This window comes from Pogoniulus pusillus, chromosome 11 (assembly GCF_015220805.1).
Source record: "Pogoniulus pusillus isolate bPogPus1 chromosome 11, bPogPus1.pri, whole genome shotgun sequence".
Classification (NCBI taxonomy): Eukaryota; Metazoa; Chordata; class Aves; order Piciformes; family Lybiidae; genus Pogoniulus; species Pogoniulus pusillus.
Window position 1 is genome coordinate 24,074,537 of NC_087274.1, and position 19,957 is coordinate 24,094,493.

General features: G+C 43.8%; 1 protein-coding gene across 7 annotated transcripts in view; it reads right to left on the bottom strand.

Moving 5' to 3' along the window:
• Positions 1–3,602: 3,602 nt before the first annotated feature.
• The window catches only part of PPP2R2C (protein phosphatase 2 regulatory subunit Bgamma), a 161,199-nt gene continuing 144,844 nt past the window's right edge, over positions 3,603–19,957 (bottom strand). For all 7 annotated transcript variants that reach the window (XM_064151496.1, XM_064151499.1, XM_064151503.1 and 4 more), the window contains 3 exons: positions 16,643–16,812; positions 12,116–12,207; positions 3,603–6,479 (listed from right to left, as the gene is read on the bottom strand). In XM_064151496.1, coding sequence (XP_064007566.1) covers positions 6,188–6,479; positions 12,116–12,207; positions 16,643–16,812 — 554 coding nt within the window. In that variant the 3' untranslated portion in view covers positions 3,603–6,187. The remainder of the gene's footprint in view (positions 6,480–12,115; positions 12,208–16,642; positions 16,813–19,957) is intronic.

A 19,957-nucleotide genomic window follows, 5' to 3' on the forward strand; every position in this document is an offset into this window, starting at 1 on the left:
CCTGCTTTTGGACAGTTCTCCCCACTTGCAGGCTTGGCAAGCCCCGGGATCCTTTGAGAGCGCCACCGGCAGCATCAGGACCGGCCCCTCTTGGACCATTTCAGCAGCTGCCTCCCAGCCTGAGGGACGCTAGCAGGTTTGGCTCTCCCCTGCCACTGCAAAGGCAGCATGGTTCCATGATCACTCCATTCATGGAAGAAGTGTTCGAAGCAGCCACCTCATATATGTTGGGAAGGGAGAAGATTCCCTAGGGGTCACCTTGGCAGGTGGATATGCCTACAGTGGTTGTGCCCCTGCTGATGACTCCTGGAAGGGCTTTGTGTCTCCTGCATGGTGTTTGCCTCTTTGTTGTTGGGGTTTTTTAATTGAAGGTTTAAACAGTTAAACTCCCTTCTTAATGCATTGGTGGTTGCTAAGATACCATCTTTCTGATCCTGTAAATCTTCCACTGGAAGCACAGTGCATGGGCACATGGGGCCTTCTGGCAGCCAGGAGATGGGAGATTATAGGGCACTTAGCATTATGCTCAGGAGAAACTGCTGTTGCAGCCTGCAGAGGTTGCTGGTGGTGGTCCAGCGGTGGAAGGCAATGGGATTTTAGTGACTTCTGGCCACTGGATGTGGCCCAAGGAGAAGGCTGAACGCAGAACATGAGGCATCATAGGATGAGGTGGAGAGAAAGGCAACACAAGGACAACAGGTAGGCAGGCAGCACAAGGGCAGAGCCGAGGGATAAGGCTGAGGAAAACCAGATAGCTTCAGGCTGCAGTTTTCCTTCCTGAGCAAGAACTGCCTCCTCTGCTCCTCTATAATGAAGGGTGAATCTCAGCTCAGGAGAGCCTGGGTTTGACAGGACAGATGTTACTTGTGGATAAACTGTGCAAGGAGAGATTTCTAGCAGCTTCAGAAAGGGATTAGGAGATAGATTTTAAAAACAGGACTGGATTTTGGTATGTTCATCAGCAGTACTGCAGCAGCAGCAGCTCAAAATAGCAAAATGCTTTTAAAAGCAGCCTAGCTGAGCCTTACATGTTCACAGATTATGTCGGGGAAGGTGGTCCAAAATAAGTCTTTACCTGCTAAGGTTGCAGAGAATATTTTTAACATGTTGACAGAGTGCAATTGATGTAGCAACATCTGCCTGGGTTTGCAGATCAATAGCTGGGAGAAATGGAGAGTGCAGCTGTTCAGCGGAGAGAGGCGTTAGGGCAGATGTCAGAGGATGATAACTGACCTGGTAACGTTCTCCTCCCCACCTCCTCCACTACAGTCTGAGGTGTGCATAAATTTACTGTAAGTATCATCTCCTGTATTGCAGAGCTCACAATGCCAGTGTCTCTCCTACCTGTGGGAAGTCTCTGCTTCCTTCTGCATCTTCCCACTAAGGTGAGGTGCCTGGTCCAGGGCATCTAGCAGAGCTGTTGGAGGTGTTCAGACTTCACCAAGGAGAAATCAAAGGATGAGCCTTGCCAGGGCTGGGATGCTGGCACAAATTACTGACAGTAGGGTCTCGTTCCAGTGTCCTGCTGGGGCAACACTTATTTGACAGGTAGAGCATAGAACACCACTCTCTTTTTACCCTAATCTGATGCCCTAATTCCACTTTCAGTTGCTCATTACTTATTTACAGTGAATTTTTCTGCAGAGTTGTTCCTCCTGCTGGAGAACTGATGGGGATGCCACAGAAGGTAGGTTTCTGTAGCTCTCTGAGTAATAAGAACATGCAGAGTTGCTATGACAATGAAAAGTATTGTTCAGTGGAACTGTTGGTTTAAGGATCTTGGCCTAGTCATTGACTGTTACCACTTAGCAAATGGCAAGACAAGCCATTGACTTGACCTTGCCTGGCTGATCCAGACTCATGGCAGCTTTTATAGCTGAGGGAACTGAAGAGCTTGCAGAGTCAGGTGCTTCACATGAAACATCATGGACTAGATGTAGACCTCTGACTGCCTTTACGTGAATCTGACCATGATCTTGCTTCAGAGAAAGGAATGATTTGGGTTTTTTTTTCCAAGCAAAGCTTTCTGATGGTGCACTCTGACAGAAAACCTTACAGGGGTGGCAAAATGTGCTGTAGAGACTATACAGACCATTTCATGGCTTCAAAAGCAAAGAAACATACCCTATCTGAAGCATCTTACAAAATTAGGGGCCAAGTTTTTGAGTCTCGCCCACTTCAGTCATCCTGTTGCCTTCTGAGATTCTATCACATCAGCAAGATAAGTGAATTTGTGTTCTAATTTTAGATTTAATGCAATTTGCTGAGAGGACTGTAAATGGAAAAGGATTACTGTTGGGAGTGGGAGGAAATTGATAATAATGTTACTGAAAATTGGCCATAGAAGGCAAATAACCCTTATGCTTGCTCTCTTATCAGGGATTAATAACCACAACCTTAGAAGGCTCCAAAGAACTTGCTTCCTGCAGACAGCAGCAGGAGGGTCATGCCAGAAGCCTCCCCCTCGCAACCATCAAGGGTTAAATTGCTGCATGCAGCTACTAAGTATGCGTGTGAAAATTTCAACAGCATTTACAGTTAGCCATCTGGCTCCTGCTCCTATTGGGATGGCAAGAGAAATTGGGAAGGTAAATACTGTATTGTTTGACATGTTGATTTTCAGCTGAGCTCTCTCTCTTCAGTGCCTAGTCATATTTGTCCATCTAAATGAGTGGGATTGACTGTGTTGTCCCAAAAAAAACCAACTCACAACAGAGGGGAAGGAAAAAATAGCCTGTGAGCTCTGGGAGAGCTGTGCAAAGCAAGACACTGCCCAGGCTAACAGATGAGGCAAAGCTATTCTGGTTTGCATCCAGAAAAAGGACTTAGCCTTTCAGTGTCTAACGCATGTGCTGAGGGCTAGGCAGCTTCCCACAGCCTGGGGCTTGTGTAGAGCAGGCAGGAAGGGTTAGCTGCTTTGCACTCGGAGACACAAACAGAGCCCAACATCTGGGAAGAGCATCATGATGATCAAGGAGGGTCAGGCTAGGAAAGTGAATGCTTTCCTGGCTTCAAGTGTGAGTCCCAAGCCAGATCTCTTCTTTTTGGGTTGTCTTTTGTTTGTTTGGGTTGGGATTTTTTGTTTGTTTTGTTTTAATTCCCTTGATGTAGAGACAGAAAGAGACCAGTGAGGGGAAAGAGGGATGCCCCCTCCTGTTTGTCACCTGGGCCAATGTCTGTTTCGTTTGGGAAGTCAGGCCAGGGATGAGACTAAAGCCATTTCTTTACCCTATGATTGTGTGTCCCTTCACACTGTGCATGCCTCTTACTCCATTTGTAGGAGACTGAAATGCAAATCTGCAGCTGATGAGATGGAAAAAAAAGGTTGCAGGTGTGAACGCAAAGCAGCTCTCCAGCTCGGCTGTGACTGTCGGCGCATGCTCTTCATCAGGCTCAGCCCCCAGGTCAGTCCCTCTCACAGAACTGTGTTTACTTCTCTGCCTGCCACAACACTTTAGGGTCCTGTAGCTTGTCCTGTGAGTCCCAACCCCTGTGTCTTCCTGCCTTCTAACACACTTTCAAGCCTAGCTCAAAAATAAGCTGTGCCTTCCAGTCATCTATTTATGCCTTTTTGGTGGTAGTTTTATTGAAAAAAGCTGGTATTAACATATTTATATTTTTATTCAACAACAGTTAGCTAAGTTGTGCAACACAAAGAATGCAGCCATGAACAACAGCTTTCAAAATAATCAGGTTTACCAACTTTACCATCACTTACTCTACACCACTGAAAGCTCAAACTTAAAAAAAAAAAAAAAAAAAAAAAGGAAGAAAGAAAAAAAGTAAGTTGGGAAGGTTCACAATGACGATGTTAACTTTCCATACATTCAAGTAACCGGGAAACCGCTCTGCAGTAGTGATGGCCAAGACAGGATGGAGTACTGGTCTTTGAAAGGTTTCTATCTATTTCCTCTATAATCACTTCATGGTGTTTTGCTTGGGTGTTGAATTAGCTTTATAAAGCTCCAAAGATGTATTTCTTTCTTTTGAACATTCTGGGGTTTTTTGGTACCTGAAGCTGTAACAGAGTAAGGTACTTCAGATGAAAAACGAACCGAAAGAAGTGTTGCATTAAGATCTGTGTTATAATAAGTTATCCTTTCCTTGAGAATGGCAAAAGCTAACTCTATGTTTTACAGTACTTCTAGGTGTGGTTGCCAATATGAGCTGATAGCTTCTTTTTCTTTTTTGTGTTTCTTTTTTATTATTTTTTGAGCTGCAAAGGTTAATGGAGGAGGCCAAAAGTCAAATTGTCTGATACCCTTGAAGCAGTAGTTTGACATTGAGAAGTGTTCTATACAATTTACCACGTTGTTAAACCTTTTCTACGAGGAACAAAAGGGGATGGGGGGGAAAATAGAGAAAAGCAATTTAGTTAAATGTCCTTAGAATAAATATGTACAGGTACTGTCCATGCCTGCTGCAGCACACAGCATTATACAGACAGACATTCCTTGTTGCCTTGAAAATGAACCTACACGGTTCAAACCCTACACGTTTGGTGTGGCTAGAACCTGCTGCACATGCGTCTGTGCTTCTACACACAAAAGACACAGCATTGAGCCAGAAAACTTCAAAAGGTACAGGTATCAGGTGTGGTGCTGTCATAGAAAAGCTGAAGTCTTGGGTTTTTTTAAGTTAGTGTAAGCAGATTTTCACCCACTCTTTCCCCTAAATTCAAATACAAAAGCATGCAGCTCCCTTCATAGGTCCATTCTCCACTTATCAAGATCAGTGCATAATGGCTTAAAGAGGTTGGGTTTGCCTGAGGAGTTTTAATAGGGGCTGATTAACAGGTCAGCAGGGTTGTGCTCTTTTACTCATGGTTTGAGGAGAAATCCTTTGGGATTTTTTTTTTTTTTTTTTTTTGCCAGAGCTTCAGGGATGCAGCAGAGTTTTCTTTTCCTGGGTTAGGAGGATTCCCTGCCAACTGCATTGTTCCCATATAATTCCTGCATGCACTAGACTCAGTGCATGTTGCTTTCCCTTTCCATCATCATTTTAAACCAGAGACAGATCTAAGACAATTTGCATGGAAGAAGGAAAAAAAAATCAAACCCTCCAAACAAAACCTGTTTCTCCAGGAAAGGTTTTGTCTGCCTGCAGAGGACCCAGCTCAGTGAATTTTAACGCTTTTAGCAGTGCTGCACCTCCTTGTGCATCTCTTCTCTCACGGTTAGAGCCCCCATAGCACTGCCTCTGTGCCCCAAACGCCAGGATTCAAATAACTATGCTGCACACAACCAGCCAGAGACTTTTTGCAGTGTCTAGCAGTGAGGTAACTTTGTTCTCACTGAAGTCCACCCTTGCCTTCAACACTTCTAGCCAAGGTTTCCAGAACTTCATCCCCCACATGGTAGGACAGCTTTGCATGTTAACTGCCAGACTGTGCCTGATCAGCCAGTCCCTCTGGAGGGACAATAGCAAGGGGTTTTGATAGCCCTGCACATGATGAAGGTACTAGATACTGCTTTAAAAAGAGCTCTAGGGAGAATAACCTTCTTAAGAGAGGCTGGCTGATTTAACTACACCAGTCTGCCCCTTACTCACCTGGGGAGCTGAACACAACCTAAGTGAATAAATAAAGGATAAGAGGGTGCTGGAAAGAAGGAATGGGAGGGGCAAGACAAGGAAGTTTTTCACCAACAGGGATTCTGCTTCCAATGATAATTATGAGGCCACTCCAGTGTGCCACATGCTCAACAAGGCTGAGGCTATTCATTCACTCAAGCCTGGCTTAGTTGGAAGACAGGAAAAAGTTAATGAAAAAAAATAATCAAGAGCTTGAGGCAAAAAGCTTTAACAATGTGGTAAATGCTGTGAACTGCAAAAGCAGGAAGGGCACCAGAACAGCATGGTCCTGTCAACCACTGAGACCCTCCAAAGGACTGACAGGAGGGGAAGAGTCTTAGCCCTCCCTCAGGAGCACTCCCCAGGTGAATAGATACCCCTCTTTGTTTAAAGAAACCGATACAGACCACAGGGCTGGATTTGCAGTCGTGCCTTTTACTCATACAGTTGCAGTGATGGAAAATAGTTGGCTTGCCACCAGTAATGATACAGGCTGAGGGATGAAAGGATGCAACCTACAAATCCCACCACAGAAGCCCAAAACTTTTGTGAAGACCACATCCTTCTACAACTCTCAAGAGGCTGGTTTGTAAATAGAGAGGGATATCAATAAATCTTAGTGCATCTCTGAGTTCACTTTATCCTGAAATATGTACAGATTGTTTGTCGCTGCTATAGCAATGATGTTCTCAGTCGGGTGCCATGCTGTGTGCAAGATCTTCTTAGTAAAGTCCAAACTGTCGACACTGATGTCATCTTTCCTCCGCTTGCCTCCAACGCAGACTCTCCGGGGCTTAAGAATAGCTCGTGGCTTGCTGCTCTCCCGCGAGGCCTCCAGGGTCACGTCCCGCTTGGTGTTCCGATCGAACATCCGAAAGAAGTTGTTGTATGCACCTGTCATGATCACACTGCGGAGAGAAAGAAAGGCAGAGAAAACAAAGTCAAGCAGCAGCTTGTGGGGAGTCTGCTGACATCGCTGAACTTCAACCTGAGGATAGCTTCTGCTTTCAGTACAGAAAGAATACAAACCAAGCTTGTTCCCAGCACTCTCCAGAGTAAAGTTTTCTTCCACCCATATCTAGAATCATAGAATCAACCAAGTTGGAAGAGACCTCCAAGATCATCCAGTCCAACCTATCACCCAGCCCTAGCCAATCAACTCAACCATGGCACTAAGTGCCTCAGCCAGTCTTTTCTTCAACACCTCCAGGTACAGTGACTCCACCACCACCCTGGGCAGCCCATTCCAATGCCAATCACTCCCTCTGTGAAGAACTTCCTCCTAATATCCAGCCTAGACCTCCACTGGCACAGCTTGAGACTCCGTCCCCTTGTTTTATTGCTGGTTGCCTGGAGAAAAGATGGACCCCCACCTGGCTACAACCTCCTTTCAGGTAGTTGTAGACAGCAGTGAGGTCACCCCTGAGCCTTCTCTTTTCCAGGCTAACTCTACCCTTTCCCTATCCTACAAAAACTACAGCTCTCCCACAACTCACATCCTGAAGTTTGTTGCCCAGGGAGATTGCGGATGGCCCCTCCCTGGAGGTGTTCAAAGCCAGCTTGGATGAGGCCTTGAGCAACCAAGTCTAGTTGAGAGGCATTCGTGCCCAGGGGCAGGGAGGGTGGAGGAGATGATTGCTAAGTTCCCTCCCAAGCCATTCTCTGCATAAATGCCAGGATCCTGACATCATGAGATGGACATGACAAAAGTAATTTATTTTTAATTGCCCTCCACCTTTTTTCCTGTTTGAGGTTTATGTATTTCAGGCTTTTCTCATTCTTCAGAGCTTTACTTGTCCTAACAGCTGACATTTACCATGATTCCAGAAGCTATCTTTCTGAAAAGCTGCCCGGAAGTAAGCCACAGTGCATCATTACATGTTTTAGCTGAAGAATGGTGTTTTGAAGGGTTCTGAGAAATCACACTGACTCCGCACAAGCACATTCCCTCCAGAATAAACCCTTTCCCTTTCTGAAGCTACAGCCCTTGCCAGTCCAGACACCAATAAAAAAACATACAAACGAACATTTTTGGGTTTTGGGTTTGTATCTCCAATACTTAGTAAAAAACACACTGGTAAAGTGGATTCTGTCATCTCTTCTATGGTGTTTGAATTAAGCTGCAAAGTCAGGATCCATTTCTGGGTCTCAGAGAAAGAGACAGAAACCATCCCTCAATCTGCAATAAAAATTACCCCATTAATCAGCTTGTAGTTTGAAATAATGGATTGCCACTTGCTTCATTCCACCACTCCCTAGGGGAAGATATTTTCTCACTAACTTTAATGAATTCAGGATTTTATCCCTAGCCGTTAGGTTATTGGATTAGCATAACCATGGGTATCACAGCCTCATGTGAAAGATCATCCCCTGTAAACTTTTTCCATATGTGCAGCCAGGGCATGCTCCACACAAAGGAGCGCGTACGCAAAAGGAAAAAAAAGAGACCGCAAATGAGCGCATATGCAAATGTGAGGGTGAGCGCGAAGGAGCGCGTACGCAAAGGTGAGCGCGTACGCAAAGGTGACGGTGAAGGAGCGCGTACGCAAAGGTGAGCGCGTACGCAAAGGAGCGCGTACGCAAAGGTGAGCGCGTACGCAAAGGTGAGGGTGAGCGCAAAGGAGCGCGTACGCAAAGGTGAAGGTGAGCGCGAAGGAGCGCGTACGCAAAGGTGAGCGTGTACGCAAAGGTGAGCGCGTACGCAAAGGTGAGCGCGAAGGAGCGCGTACGCAAAGGTGAGGGTGAGCGCGTACGCAAAGGTGAGGGTGAGCGCAAAGGAGCGCGTACGCAAAGGTGAAGGTGAGCGCGTACGCAAAGGTGAAGGTGAGCGCGAAGGAGCGCGTACGCAAAGGTGACGGTGAAGGAGCGCGTACGCAAAGGTGAGCGCGTACGCAAAGGTGAGGGTGAGCGCGAAGGAGCGCGTACGCAAAGGTGAGCGCGTACGCAAAGGTGAGCGCGTACGCAAAGGTGAGGGTGAGCGCGAAGGAGCGCGTACGCAAAGGTGAGCGCGTACGCAAAGGTGAGCGCGTACGCAAAGGTGAGGGTGAGCGCGAAGGAGCGCGTACGCAAAGGTGACGGTGAAGGAGCGCGTACGCAAAGGTGAGCGCATACGCAAAGGTGACGGTGAAGGAGCGCGTACGCAAAGGTGAGCGCGTACGCAAAGGTGAGCGCGTACGCAAAGGTGAGCGCGTACGCAAAGGTGAGGGTGAGCGCGTACGCAAAGGTGAGCGCGTACGCAAAGGTGAGCGCGTACGCAAAGGTGAGGGTGAGCGCGTACGCAAAGGTGAGGGTGAGCGCGTACGCAAAGGTGAGGGTGAGCGCGAAGGAGCGCGTACGCAAAGGTGAGCGCGTACGCAAAGGTGAGCGCGTACGCAAAGGTGAGGGTGAGCGCGAAGGAGCGCGTACGCAAAGGTGAGCGCGTACGCAAAGGTGAGCGCGTACGCAAAGGTGAGCGCGTACGCAAAGGTGAGGGTGAGCGCGAAGGAGCGCGTACGCAAAGGTGAGGGTGAGCGCGAAGGAGCGCGTACGCAAAGGTGAGCGCGTACGCAAAGGTGAGCGCGTACGCAAAGGTGAGCGCGTACGCAAAGGTGAGGGTGAGCGCGAAGGAGCGCGTACGCAAAGGTGAGGGTGAGCGCGTACGCAAAGGTGAGGGTGAGCGCGAAGGAGCGCGTACGCAAAGGTGAGCGCGTACGCAAAGGTGAGCGCGTACGCAAAGGTGAGGGTGAGCGCGAAGGAGCGCGTACGCAAAGGTGAGCGCGTACGCAAAGGTGAGGGTGAGCGCGTACGCAAAAGTGAGGGTGAGCGCGAAGGAGCGCGTACGCAAAGGTGAGGGTGAAGGAACTGTCACAAGAAGGAACTTTAAACCTCTTAGGAAGTATGCTGATGGAAAAGCCTTGAGACACTGGGTGCTGGCTGGAACAAGACTGGAGATAAGACCAGGGGATCCCCAGCTTCTTCCAAGATAGTATTTGATATGCCAAGGCTTAAGCACAAAATGACATCTTCTAGCTCTCCAGAAAGGAGTGTGCTGCCAGACAGGAATAGACGGGTAAGGTCTCATCCACCAGGACCTGCCAATTCTGCCTGATTGGAGTGAAGGCTGAAGGATACTCAGTGGGATGAATGACAGCTGGCTAGGAAAGGCCTGACTGAACAGTTGTATGTAACTTCACCCATCTGCTTACAGCTTATCACTTTTCCAAAAGTCTCCCTGGAAGGGTTCCCACACACCCATTCATCTGAAATCTTAAAAAGCCCTGAACATTAAGATACCCACTTACAACCATTTAGAATTATTACATTTTTTTTCCCTTTTACTGCCTCTTTAACTCACAAACAGTCAAAAAACCTGCTAATTTTGCAGGTAAAACAGAACAACAAAATGAGTTTGGTTGGCTGTCAGAAGAAAATAGTGTCTTGTGGGTCATTATTTAAAGACCTGACTTCAGAAGTGAATGGAAGAACTAAATTAAATCACTGTATAAATAGAGCTCACATAGCCTACACAATCCTGTAATGATGTATGTACAATAAAGATGGCATGATTTTAATGTAATATACTCAACTACAGATAATATGTGCTCATCTGCTTGAATTAATGCAAGACCCCTGCTTGACTCCCTCACCTGACCACTGCAGTTGCCAAAGTACACAGTGATTAATGTGTCCTTCAGCAAATGAGATCGGCTCTGTCTGATTGTATTAGTTCCTGTTCATTGGAGTAACTGAGCATCAATCACGTCCTAATCAGAGCTTCACATACAGAAATCACATTGATTTCTTTTTTTTGTAAACAGCCTTACCATCAGCTTCTATCATAGCCCAGATTAACTCCCTAGTAATTACAAAAATTAATAAATTCTTCACCTAAATACTGTTTCAATTCCCTTTTTTAACTGAACAATCCTGTCACTTGAAATGGTCATTGTACCTTTAAGGCCTGCAAAACATTTGTGATGGTTTGGGCTTTTACCTGCCCCCCCACACTTTTGAATTTGCCCCAGCTAACTCAGACAGCCTCTGGGAATATAAATGAAGCTATTTATTTTACAGCAGCAAATATACAGGCAGCTATTTACAGTATATACAGTTATATATAGAAATATACAAAGGATAAACAATACAGAAGCACAACTCCCCTCCCAGAAACCTGAGTCCCCAGGAGGGGCTCTCAAACCACCCCAACACCTCCCCTTGCCCTCTCAACCTTACCCCAGTTCTTCAGAAAGAAGAGAGGTGCAGCCAAGAGGTTAGGGAGCAAGGTTAGTGGGAGCAAAGTTAATGAGATGTGGCTAGGTCTGAAGGCAAAAGCAGAATGAAAGACAAAATGGAGAATGTTTTACTTCTTCCTCCCAGAGTTCTCAGCGTGACTGTGAGCGAAGAGACACAATTGTTTTTCATTTCACTGCCCGTTATCTAGATCTTTTACCAAAACATCCCAGCTTGCTTCAAACTAGCACAACATTAATAGGATGTGGGGGAATGGTTTTAAGCTGAGGGAGAGTAGGTTTAGACTGGATTTTAGGAAGAAGTTCTTCAGTACAAAGGTGGTGAGACTCTGCCCAGGGAGGTTGTGGACGCCTCCTCCTTGGGGGTAATCAAGGTCAGACTGGATGAGGCCTTGAGCTGCTCAGTCTAGTAAAGAGACATCCCTGCCTGTGCCAGGGAGGTTGGAGTAGATAATCTTTAAGGTGCCTTCCAACCTAAGCTATTCTATGAACTGAGCCATAACTGTTATGTGTACATATATAAATAACATAAATACTGTGTGTACTGCAACATCTCTCAAGAGTGCCACTGTTCGCAAGCATTGCTCATCTTTAGCAGTCCTTGCTAACAAGACACATACCAAAAGGAACAAATTAAATGAGCTTAGGATTTAAATGGATGCTTCTTCAAGAGTTACTCAAATCTAAATTACAATCCACAAAGAAAAAATGATTTGCCAATCTTGTGTAGCAAAACAATGCTTGTCATACACATACTTGTCAAGAAGCTCGGAAGAGTGAACATTCGTCAAAAGATGAATATCGGTGCTGATACTTTTGAGTCTTAAAAAGAAACAACTAAATTAAAGAGAACCCTCATCCTTCATCAAATGTTCACAGCTACTCTACTCAACAGTTTCTTACCATCAACAGCAGTGTATTGTGTTTAGTGACAGATCCGGTAATTGGGCACGACTAACAGCTCCTCGGTGTCTAGGCAGTACAATAAATGAAGCCCTCATAATCTAATGTTCTCACTTAATAATTACTCACTGCATTGATCTTTCTGATCTGTCAAGTAGGAAGAAAAATATTACGCTTACTTTAAGTGCTGATATTGAAGGATATTTCTATTATTACCAAGCAACTATCCAGAGAGTGGTCTCGCCCTGCTAATGAGGATAGCAGCACAGGGCAGACACAGAAACTGAGCAAAGCAGTGCAAAAAGGAGATGGCCCTCGCACACTGGCATGCATCATTTTACTTTCTGATGGTTCACATTAAATGGGGGCTCTTTTGCTAAATGAAGACGGTGATGGAGACGAGGATGGATTACCTGTCTGATCCATTCCATGCACATTCAAACTTGTCAAAGATGCAGTCATTTTCATAGAGGGAACACAACTTGCTCCTAAGGTAATCGTGGACCTGTTTCCAAAGAAAGTAACTGCTGTTATTCTTGAAATAAAACAAAATATGAAACTGAACAACCATCCCACACACACACTTGCTGCTTTATCTCCTCTGTTGACTTCCAAACTGCGCTGCACAGACTGGAAGCTTTGCAGAAGACACTGTGCTTAAAGCCTAAAGAAGCTCTCTCTACTTTTCCAGAGCCCAATTAACCAGGCACTACAGAATTATTGCTGCAGGAAGGCATGAAGCATACCTCCCTCAGCAGGCTGCAGACCGCCCCTCTTCAACATATTTGTTTCCTGCTTGGGTGATTTTCTCAGTGCTAGGCTAATTCCCAAAGACATTTCACCAGCTGATACCCTAGATGTGCTAATTAATGTGCAAGAAATCTAATTTAAATAGTAACAAAAATGTCATATTCCAAGATAAGTGGACTCTCACTTGTGGCAGAAAGAGCCCAGCTCTATTAAAAGAGCCTGTAGTGTATGGTATTACAAATACTTGGGCAAGATATTTCAGAAGGCAAATACAGCACAAGGTTGCAGTTGCACAAACTGCAAATTAGAACACTAATTTATCTTGGGGATATCTCCTGTTTAGCTGAGACTTAAAACCAACATTGCAATTTCTTACTTACATACTTGAAAAGTGGGGCTAACCAGCAGAAGACTTCTCTCTGCTGTGTAAGGGTTATCATAAAGCGACAGATCTCACACAAACTGGTTCAGTCCTTTGCTATTTTTGATTACTCTTCCTTCTGGATGATTGGTTTCATTCCACAAGGAAATAATGACCTAGAAAATCCCTGCCTAGCCGAATTTACTAGTGCACTTTCACTCCTGACATTCTCTTCTAGCTGTTGTAGAAACTGTAACAAAAATATGTAGATGGGCTCTTGGAGCACACATATCAACCTAATAGCCAAGGGGCATCATTTAGCTCTGCTGTATAGAGGTACTGTATTGAGACTTCTCCTGGTCATGGATGCTCAGCATCCTCTCTGGCCTGAGGGCATAAACATTTCTTCTAGTAAAAACTTCTATCAACACCAGATGAGGCACAATGACCTTTCACTCAGATTTTTAAGTAATCCATTTTCAATATCCAAATTCTACAGTATCCTAAGAATATTTGTAAATCCTGATTATTAATGAACATAGATTGTATTTATCAATTAGACAAGTGAACATTGATTTGTGCATCAACAGACAATGTTTTACACAGCAAATAGTAGGCAAATGGTAGATACAGATAAAACATTCCTCCAAGTCAGGACACTTTTAGTCTTGATGCAGTTTCTTGCACACTCTGCTTTTCATTTTCCCTTTTCTTAAACTTTTTTTTAACGTTAGCAGTGCAACTTGTCCCAGAACTGAACTTCTCTCCTTTACCGTCATTGTGAGCTTCCAATACTTGGAAGAAATAAAAAGGTTGGGTAAGGCAGGAGAAGGAAGGAGATTGTACCTCCTTACTGACTGCCATTTCTAGGTCTTCTTGTAACCATGTCCAGCAGCCATCTGTCATGACCACTGTCATGTATGCACCCTTTGCAGAGTGTGTCCATCTGCACAGCACAGAGCTCTGCCTTTCTGTTAGCTCTATCAAAAATCAATTTGCAGTTCCCTTCTCAGATTTCTTACTAATCTCTTCAAGGTCTCATCTCCTTTTTTAATTTGCTGACTGTCTGCAGGCTTTCACTACAGCCTTGGACAATCACCTTGCCCCTCACATGGACCCTTTGATGACCACAATCAGATGCTCAGAGTGACTAATAAACCTATGAAACAAATATTACATTGTTTGCATGTCCATCTGCCACTACCAGTTGAGGCTAAAATCAGATTTATCTTGTTGGTTACATATTGTTCTTAACACATATGAATAGTGCTTGAATCCAGACCAAATTAATTCCTAATTGCAAAAGACATCCTCCTTTTGTTCACTGCGTTGGTTTAGGTCAGACCTTCAAGGAATTATCTCATAATTCTGTGCTCCAGACTGACAAAGTAACACAACTACATAGGGAGCTATTCCATTGGGACTGAATAGTCACAATCAGGAATTGCACTGGTCACACATCAGTCCAAATCCCTCTGCATCAGACTCTGCCCACAGTTTATCAAACCATTATCAACTATGGTTCTGTTGGGGTATTTCAACTGGCAACATCAGGGCTGTATCCTGTTAGGCAGGGCTGCCTTGCAAGGCTCAAGCACTAGCCATTCCACTGCTCTTCTAGTGCTGCCCAGTGCACCACAATGCCTTTTTTGTCTTTTGTGAAGCATGAACAGCAGAAAATCATCTCGAATCAGTGTCAGCAGACACCGTGTTTCAGCAAGGCTGCTCCATGCAGTAACATTTTTTCAGCCACAGCACTGATAAGAAAAACAACTTGCATAAGAATCTGGTTTCGGTGATACTAAAATTGTAACCTGATAACGAAGCAGTACAGTTATAGACTGTTATAATTAGTGGTTATAGACTTTTATATATTATTAGTTATAATCTCCTGTTGTGACCTTCTTCATGAATCTCACAGCTAGACAGTATCTAAGTGGCTACCATGCAGTGGGTGAAATGAGAAATTCAATCTTTTAATGAATATCTTTTAAGCTCTTAATGGCATACATGTCAATTATAATTATGTGGATACATCACTGTTAATGTTAGGTATATTTGTTGCCTCTGGGTGATCCACCATTAAAAAAAAAAAACCTCTTCTGAGAGACATCCAAGTTTATTTATGAGATATTTTGTGAGAGAGAAAGGCATCTTTAAGACAAGTTATTTAAAAGTGTAATTCAAACCTCTGAGTTCTAGACTCGCCTTTAGTCTGCTGCAACACTCAGCAATGCATCTGCATACTCTTTACAAGGCACTGGGTAAAGATTGGGAAATGAAAGGCAATCCACAGGTTAAAGCAAAGCAACACGAACACTGTTAAATTTGCAGGAGTTCTGGTTTTGATCAGGTCTTTTTTTTTCCCCCCTTATAAGCTTCTGATTGCAGTAATCAGTAGTGAATATTTCACGTTACACTAATTTTCCCCATCTGAGCATGGAGAAATAGAACTTTTTAATTTGCCCCACTGTGAGGTCTCAGATTGATTTAAAGGCAACCAGCTTGTTTCACAGCTACCTACATGAGGAAATAAAAGCAGGTGTCAAAGGCAAGACAAGCAGGTTGACTTGACCAGCTATTCCTCTCCAAGGACAAGTTCCCTACTCCACTGGCATGAGTATAGAACAGTGTATTACCCAATATCCCCAGGTCTAGGAGATGATTCTGTTATATAATACACAGTCTCACCCTTACCTCCCACTCCATTTTGACAGCATATCAATATTGCTAACATATTTAGCAATGCTGCCATTTTCACAGCAAACCCAATTCTGTAGCTTTAAAGACAAAAGGCTCAGACTTTCCACACTGAAGAGTATGCACCAAAATGTAAGGGGTGCACTGCGAAACACTGGGGCCCATTTAATCTACTGAACACTAATAAATAACCTCTGGCATTAATGATGTAAAATTTTAGCTGTTTTGACAAGACATGCTACCAAACCCTCATTACCTGGCATTTTAAAACCAATCTTAATTATAGTTATGTGAACTACTGTGCCACCGCATACAGACACAGAAAGCAAGGGGCTGGTCTCTTAGCTAAGCAGCACAAGCCAGCTGAATGACATTTTTCCTGCTTTCCATGCTCTTCTAGCAGATAACTTCAGAGCTTTTTTCTCGTTGCATTTTCATAACAAGCAGTTTCTGTGTCACAGATATATTTTTCTTTCTTCAAGGCAGAGTTAAAAAATGTAAGCTCAGCCCTCTCTTGCCAAGCAGAACAGATGTCAGAGCACAAACTCAGCGCTGGCTGGAGCCAGTGGCGTTTTGTCTGGATAATATCGCAATGAATTCAGGCAACCAGATGCGTCTGTCTGGCATTCACAAACTGCTGTGTCAGTGGTGATGTCAGGGTTGAACATTGATTGCTTCTCGAATGAGGCACAAGGGAGAAGCACAGAAATGAAGTTGTTGGGTTTTTTTAACAAGAAAGTTCTGCAATAACAAAGGTGTAAACTCTCAGCAGTCCCAGCGGGAGCAGAATGCTAAGCAACACACAACATCCTGTCCTCAGTTACCTTTAAATGTTAATAGTGAAATACATCATTTGAAAACGGGTGCCAAAGTGAAGAGATGATTTCCCTTGTTAGAAGCATTGTTTCTTTCTAAAGCCCAAGGGAGTGTTACCCTGACTCCCCAGGTCTTATACCTCCTTACTAATGCTGAGATTGCCCTTTTCCAGCTACAAGGACATCACTGCAAGAATTTTAAGCAGCTCTCTTAGCTACCTGCTTCTCAGACCAAGAAATGAGATGGTTAGGAAAACATTCAGGTTTTGAGCAGCTTTTATACTATTACATTTCAAGACACAGGAGATACATACCTGGTATGTTTCTACAGGCTTTGTTTCCATGTTCAGATCCCAAACCTTGACTGTGAGGTAATCCCTTGTTAGCATGTATCTACCACTGTGACTGAACTTGACATCTGACACTGAAGAGATAATTTCTGAGAAAAACGATCTGTTACTGGGGTCTTCTGGTTCTTCATAAACTGTTCAAAGAAAAAGAAGCAAGAGAGAAATTAGAACTCTAAAATGACTGCTGTACAATCTCAACTGTGCATTTCTTGTGAAATGTGCAATTCATCATACCAAGGAACATGATAAAGAATTAATTATATGCCCAGCACTTAATTTATTCTTTTAGCTTTATATAAAAATACAAACTTCAAGATTGGCAATAAGTAATACATATTATTATATATGTAATATATGACTATGGGGCCAAAGCATCCTGAAATGATGTGACTACACCAGTTAGTTGGCCCCAGCTACCTCTAGCAAAGGACTTAAACTTTTCTGGGATCCTGTTTCCTGACATAATCCAAATCCAGGTGCCCAAGCCACCCTGTCAGGTGTACATGTGGTCTCACAACAGTCCTGTCATCCCTGGGAAGGTTGGTTACTCAAAGCTTGCCCTGGTTGCCAGAACCAGCTAGCCAGGCTGCAGGCTATGGTCCATTCTGAAGGCACCTGAGAGTAAACACAACTTTGAAAAGCAATTGCAAACTGCAGTCAGCTCTTCCCGAGAGGTGAGCAGACCACAGGCAGTGAGCTACCATGAGCCACTCTGGTGATGTGCATCTGCTGACAGCTCTGTGCTGTGCTGTACGTGCTGGTTGGCTGTTCTGAGCGCTGCACAATCCAGCAAGGCAGGGGATCATGAAATACTGCTGACAGTACCTCCACGCAGGGAAATCTAGCTCTTGTAGCTAGGAGATCAGTCATCCTTGCTCAGCTCTACATAATAATGATACCGGATGACTCACACTGAATTGCAGGAACCTGAAACAACCAGTGTTAGTGGGCTGTACTTCATCTGTTGCAAGACCACTAATCACCAAGGTCTCTTCATCCCTTCCCTAAAGCATGCACTAGCTCCGGCCCTGCCTACCAGGTGCCTAGAGCAACTCTCTGCAGGTATCTGTGGCTCTGTGATCTAAATGATCTCGTATGAGAAGCTTTAGAAGTCTTTCAGTTCTAGGCAAAATCAGTTGGGTTTTGGCACCTATGTCTATAACATTCTTTGAAAACTGCCAATTTAGTGAGTGTCATTTTCAAGTTCCAAAAGCAGGTGAAGAAAAGCTGTGTGATGAGACATGCAAACTTGCTGAAAGCAGAACAACTTTGTACTGTCAGTCAAAACAGTCTTTTGTGTAGTCCACTGGAACATTCTCAACCAATTCATCTATGACTATTACTCAGACTGTTGAAAGCAACAAGGTTACGGTTTCCATCAGGTGAAGTATCACTCTGCTCGAAGTTAAGGGTGAGTAGGTGGGTGAAGTACGTGGGGTAATGCAAAAAATCATGGGCAATTTTCTTTGGGGGTGGGCAGGGGAACGCAGCCAGGCATGCACATGAGAATAAGGTCTATATTTGGACACGTACCACACATCTAAATGGCAACGAACTACTTCCAAAAAGGGGTAAAAAACTTTTCTTTTCAGACAGACTGTAAACCAACAACTTTAAATAGCTCTTTAGAAATTGGCCTAGACATTCTGCAAAGCAGGTATTTGGTAATTATCCTGTCAGATTTTCAATAGAAGTCTGACAAGCATAAAGCAATTATCATTTCTCATACCTCTTCCCTTTAATCTGTCCAACCTATGTACTCAGTTGGCAGGAATTTCATCCTGCTAATTATGATGTGAAGTTGCTATTAAAACCAGGAAAGAAAAAAAAATAAGGCAAAAACCCATCACACTAACTGAACTAAACCTTCATTTATAGCTGAGATATATTTTCTATGTCTCTATCCAGCTGGATACTTTGGATTTTGTTAATTAATGAGATTAAACCATTCCATGCTTTATCTGTACTGTTTATTGCTCTTCTATCCTTACCAGAGTAAGTATTAGAAAGACTTAGATTAATTAACTACAGAATCTAATGCAGACATGAAAGCTTTGTATCATTACAGACAGAAAGACAGTGGTAGAAATTTTAGTAGCAGCAATTCTTTGCAGATAGCATAACCATGCCTGAAAAACTGCTGAAGGAAATGAAGAAGCAGCTCCCAGAGTTACAGAGAAAGCTTAGCAACTAGCAGCATATGCCTGAGAAACCAGAACAAGGTATTGGCCTCAGGAAATGAAGGTGAGTTACAGTGGACATGGATCTTAAGTTATTTCTGGTTGAGCATCAACATAAGTTTCTGCATGCACTGCCAAAAAAACATAGCCTTCATTCAGTTTGGCTAAAACAAGTTAACTGGAGACATCACTGACAGCTTAGACTTCAGTCTCAGCCTCTTCATGCGGGTAGGAGAAAGCATGGTGCTAGCCCACCATTTGCAAAAGCAAGTTTGGCATCCTACATTGGAATCACATTTGCTGTTTCAGGTTAGACTTCTCTTTTTGGAGGCTGCCAGAGGGCAGTCAGCACCCAAAACATGAGATTTCACATCTGGCTTACTGTTCTGCATCTAAATAAACCTTGTTAGACCAAATTTTGAAATCAGAACATCCTATGAATCATAGAATGCATTGAGTTGGAAGGGACCTCTAAAGGTCATCTAGTCCTACCCTTGGACTTGCTTTTCACTTAGGTTGGAAAGCAGAAACCCCCATGTTCTCATGGGAGGTTTTTCTTTGTCCCAATTCCAAAGATGCCCATTTTTTGATGGAGTCACTGGCATGCTTCAGACTCCAACACCACTGAAAATTATTATTCTATTGGCTGGGCAGACTTTTAGTCATTGCAGGGTGTATATTCTGCCATATGTGAACTTGAACAAATAATATGAACACTAAAAATGGTTCATATGGTGGGTGTGATGTCACAATCCAATATAGCATACAAATTCCTGTATTTCTCCCAAAATCCTGGCAACAAGGAGTCTGCATGATTCTCTATAGCATCTTGGGTAATGTCTTGGCTAAATTTTCAGCATTCCTTCCACTTCTCCTTTTCCTCTCACCTTCACTCACAGCACTGTTGCAAGGCAGAAGGTTCCTTAATACAAATGAGAATAATGTTTTTAAAAACACAAAGAATGATCTACTTCGAAGGAAAGCAGTAATAGTATCTGAAATAATACAGGGCAGGTGTTAGAAAAGCTCTCTCTCTAAAAGTAAAGTTTGTCTGGAGCTACTTTTTATTTTTAACCTGAATTTAAACTTATATAATGGA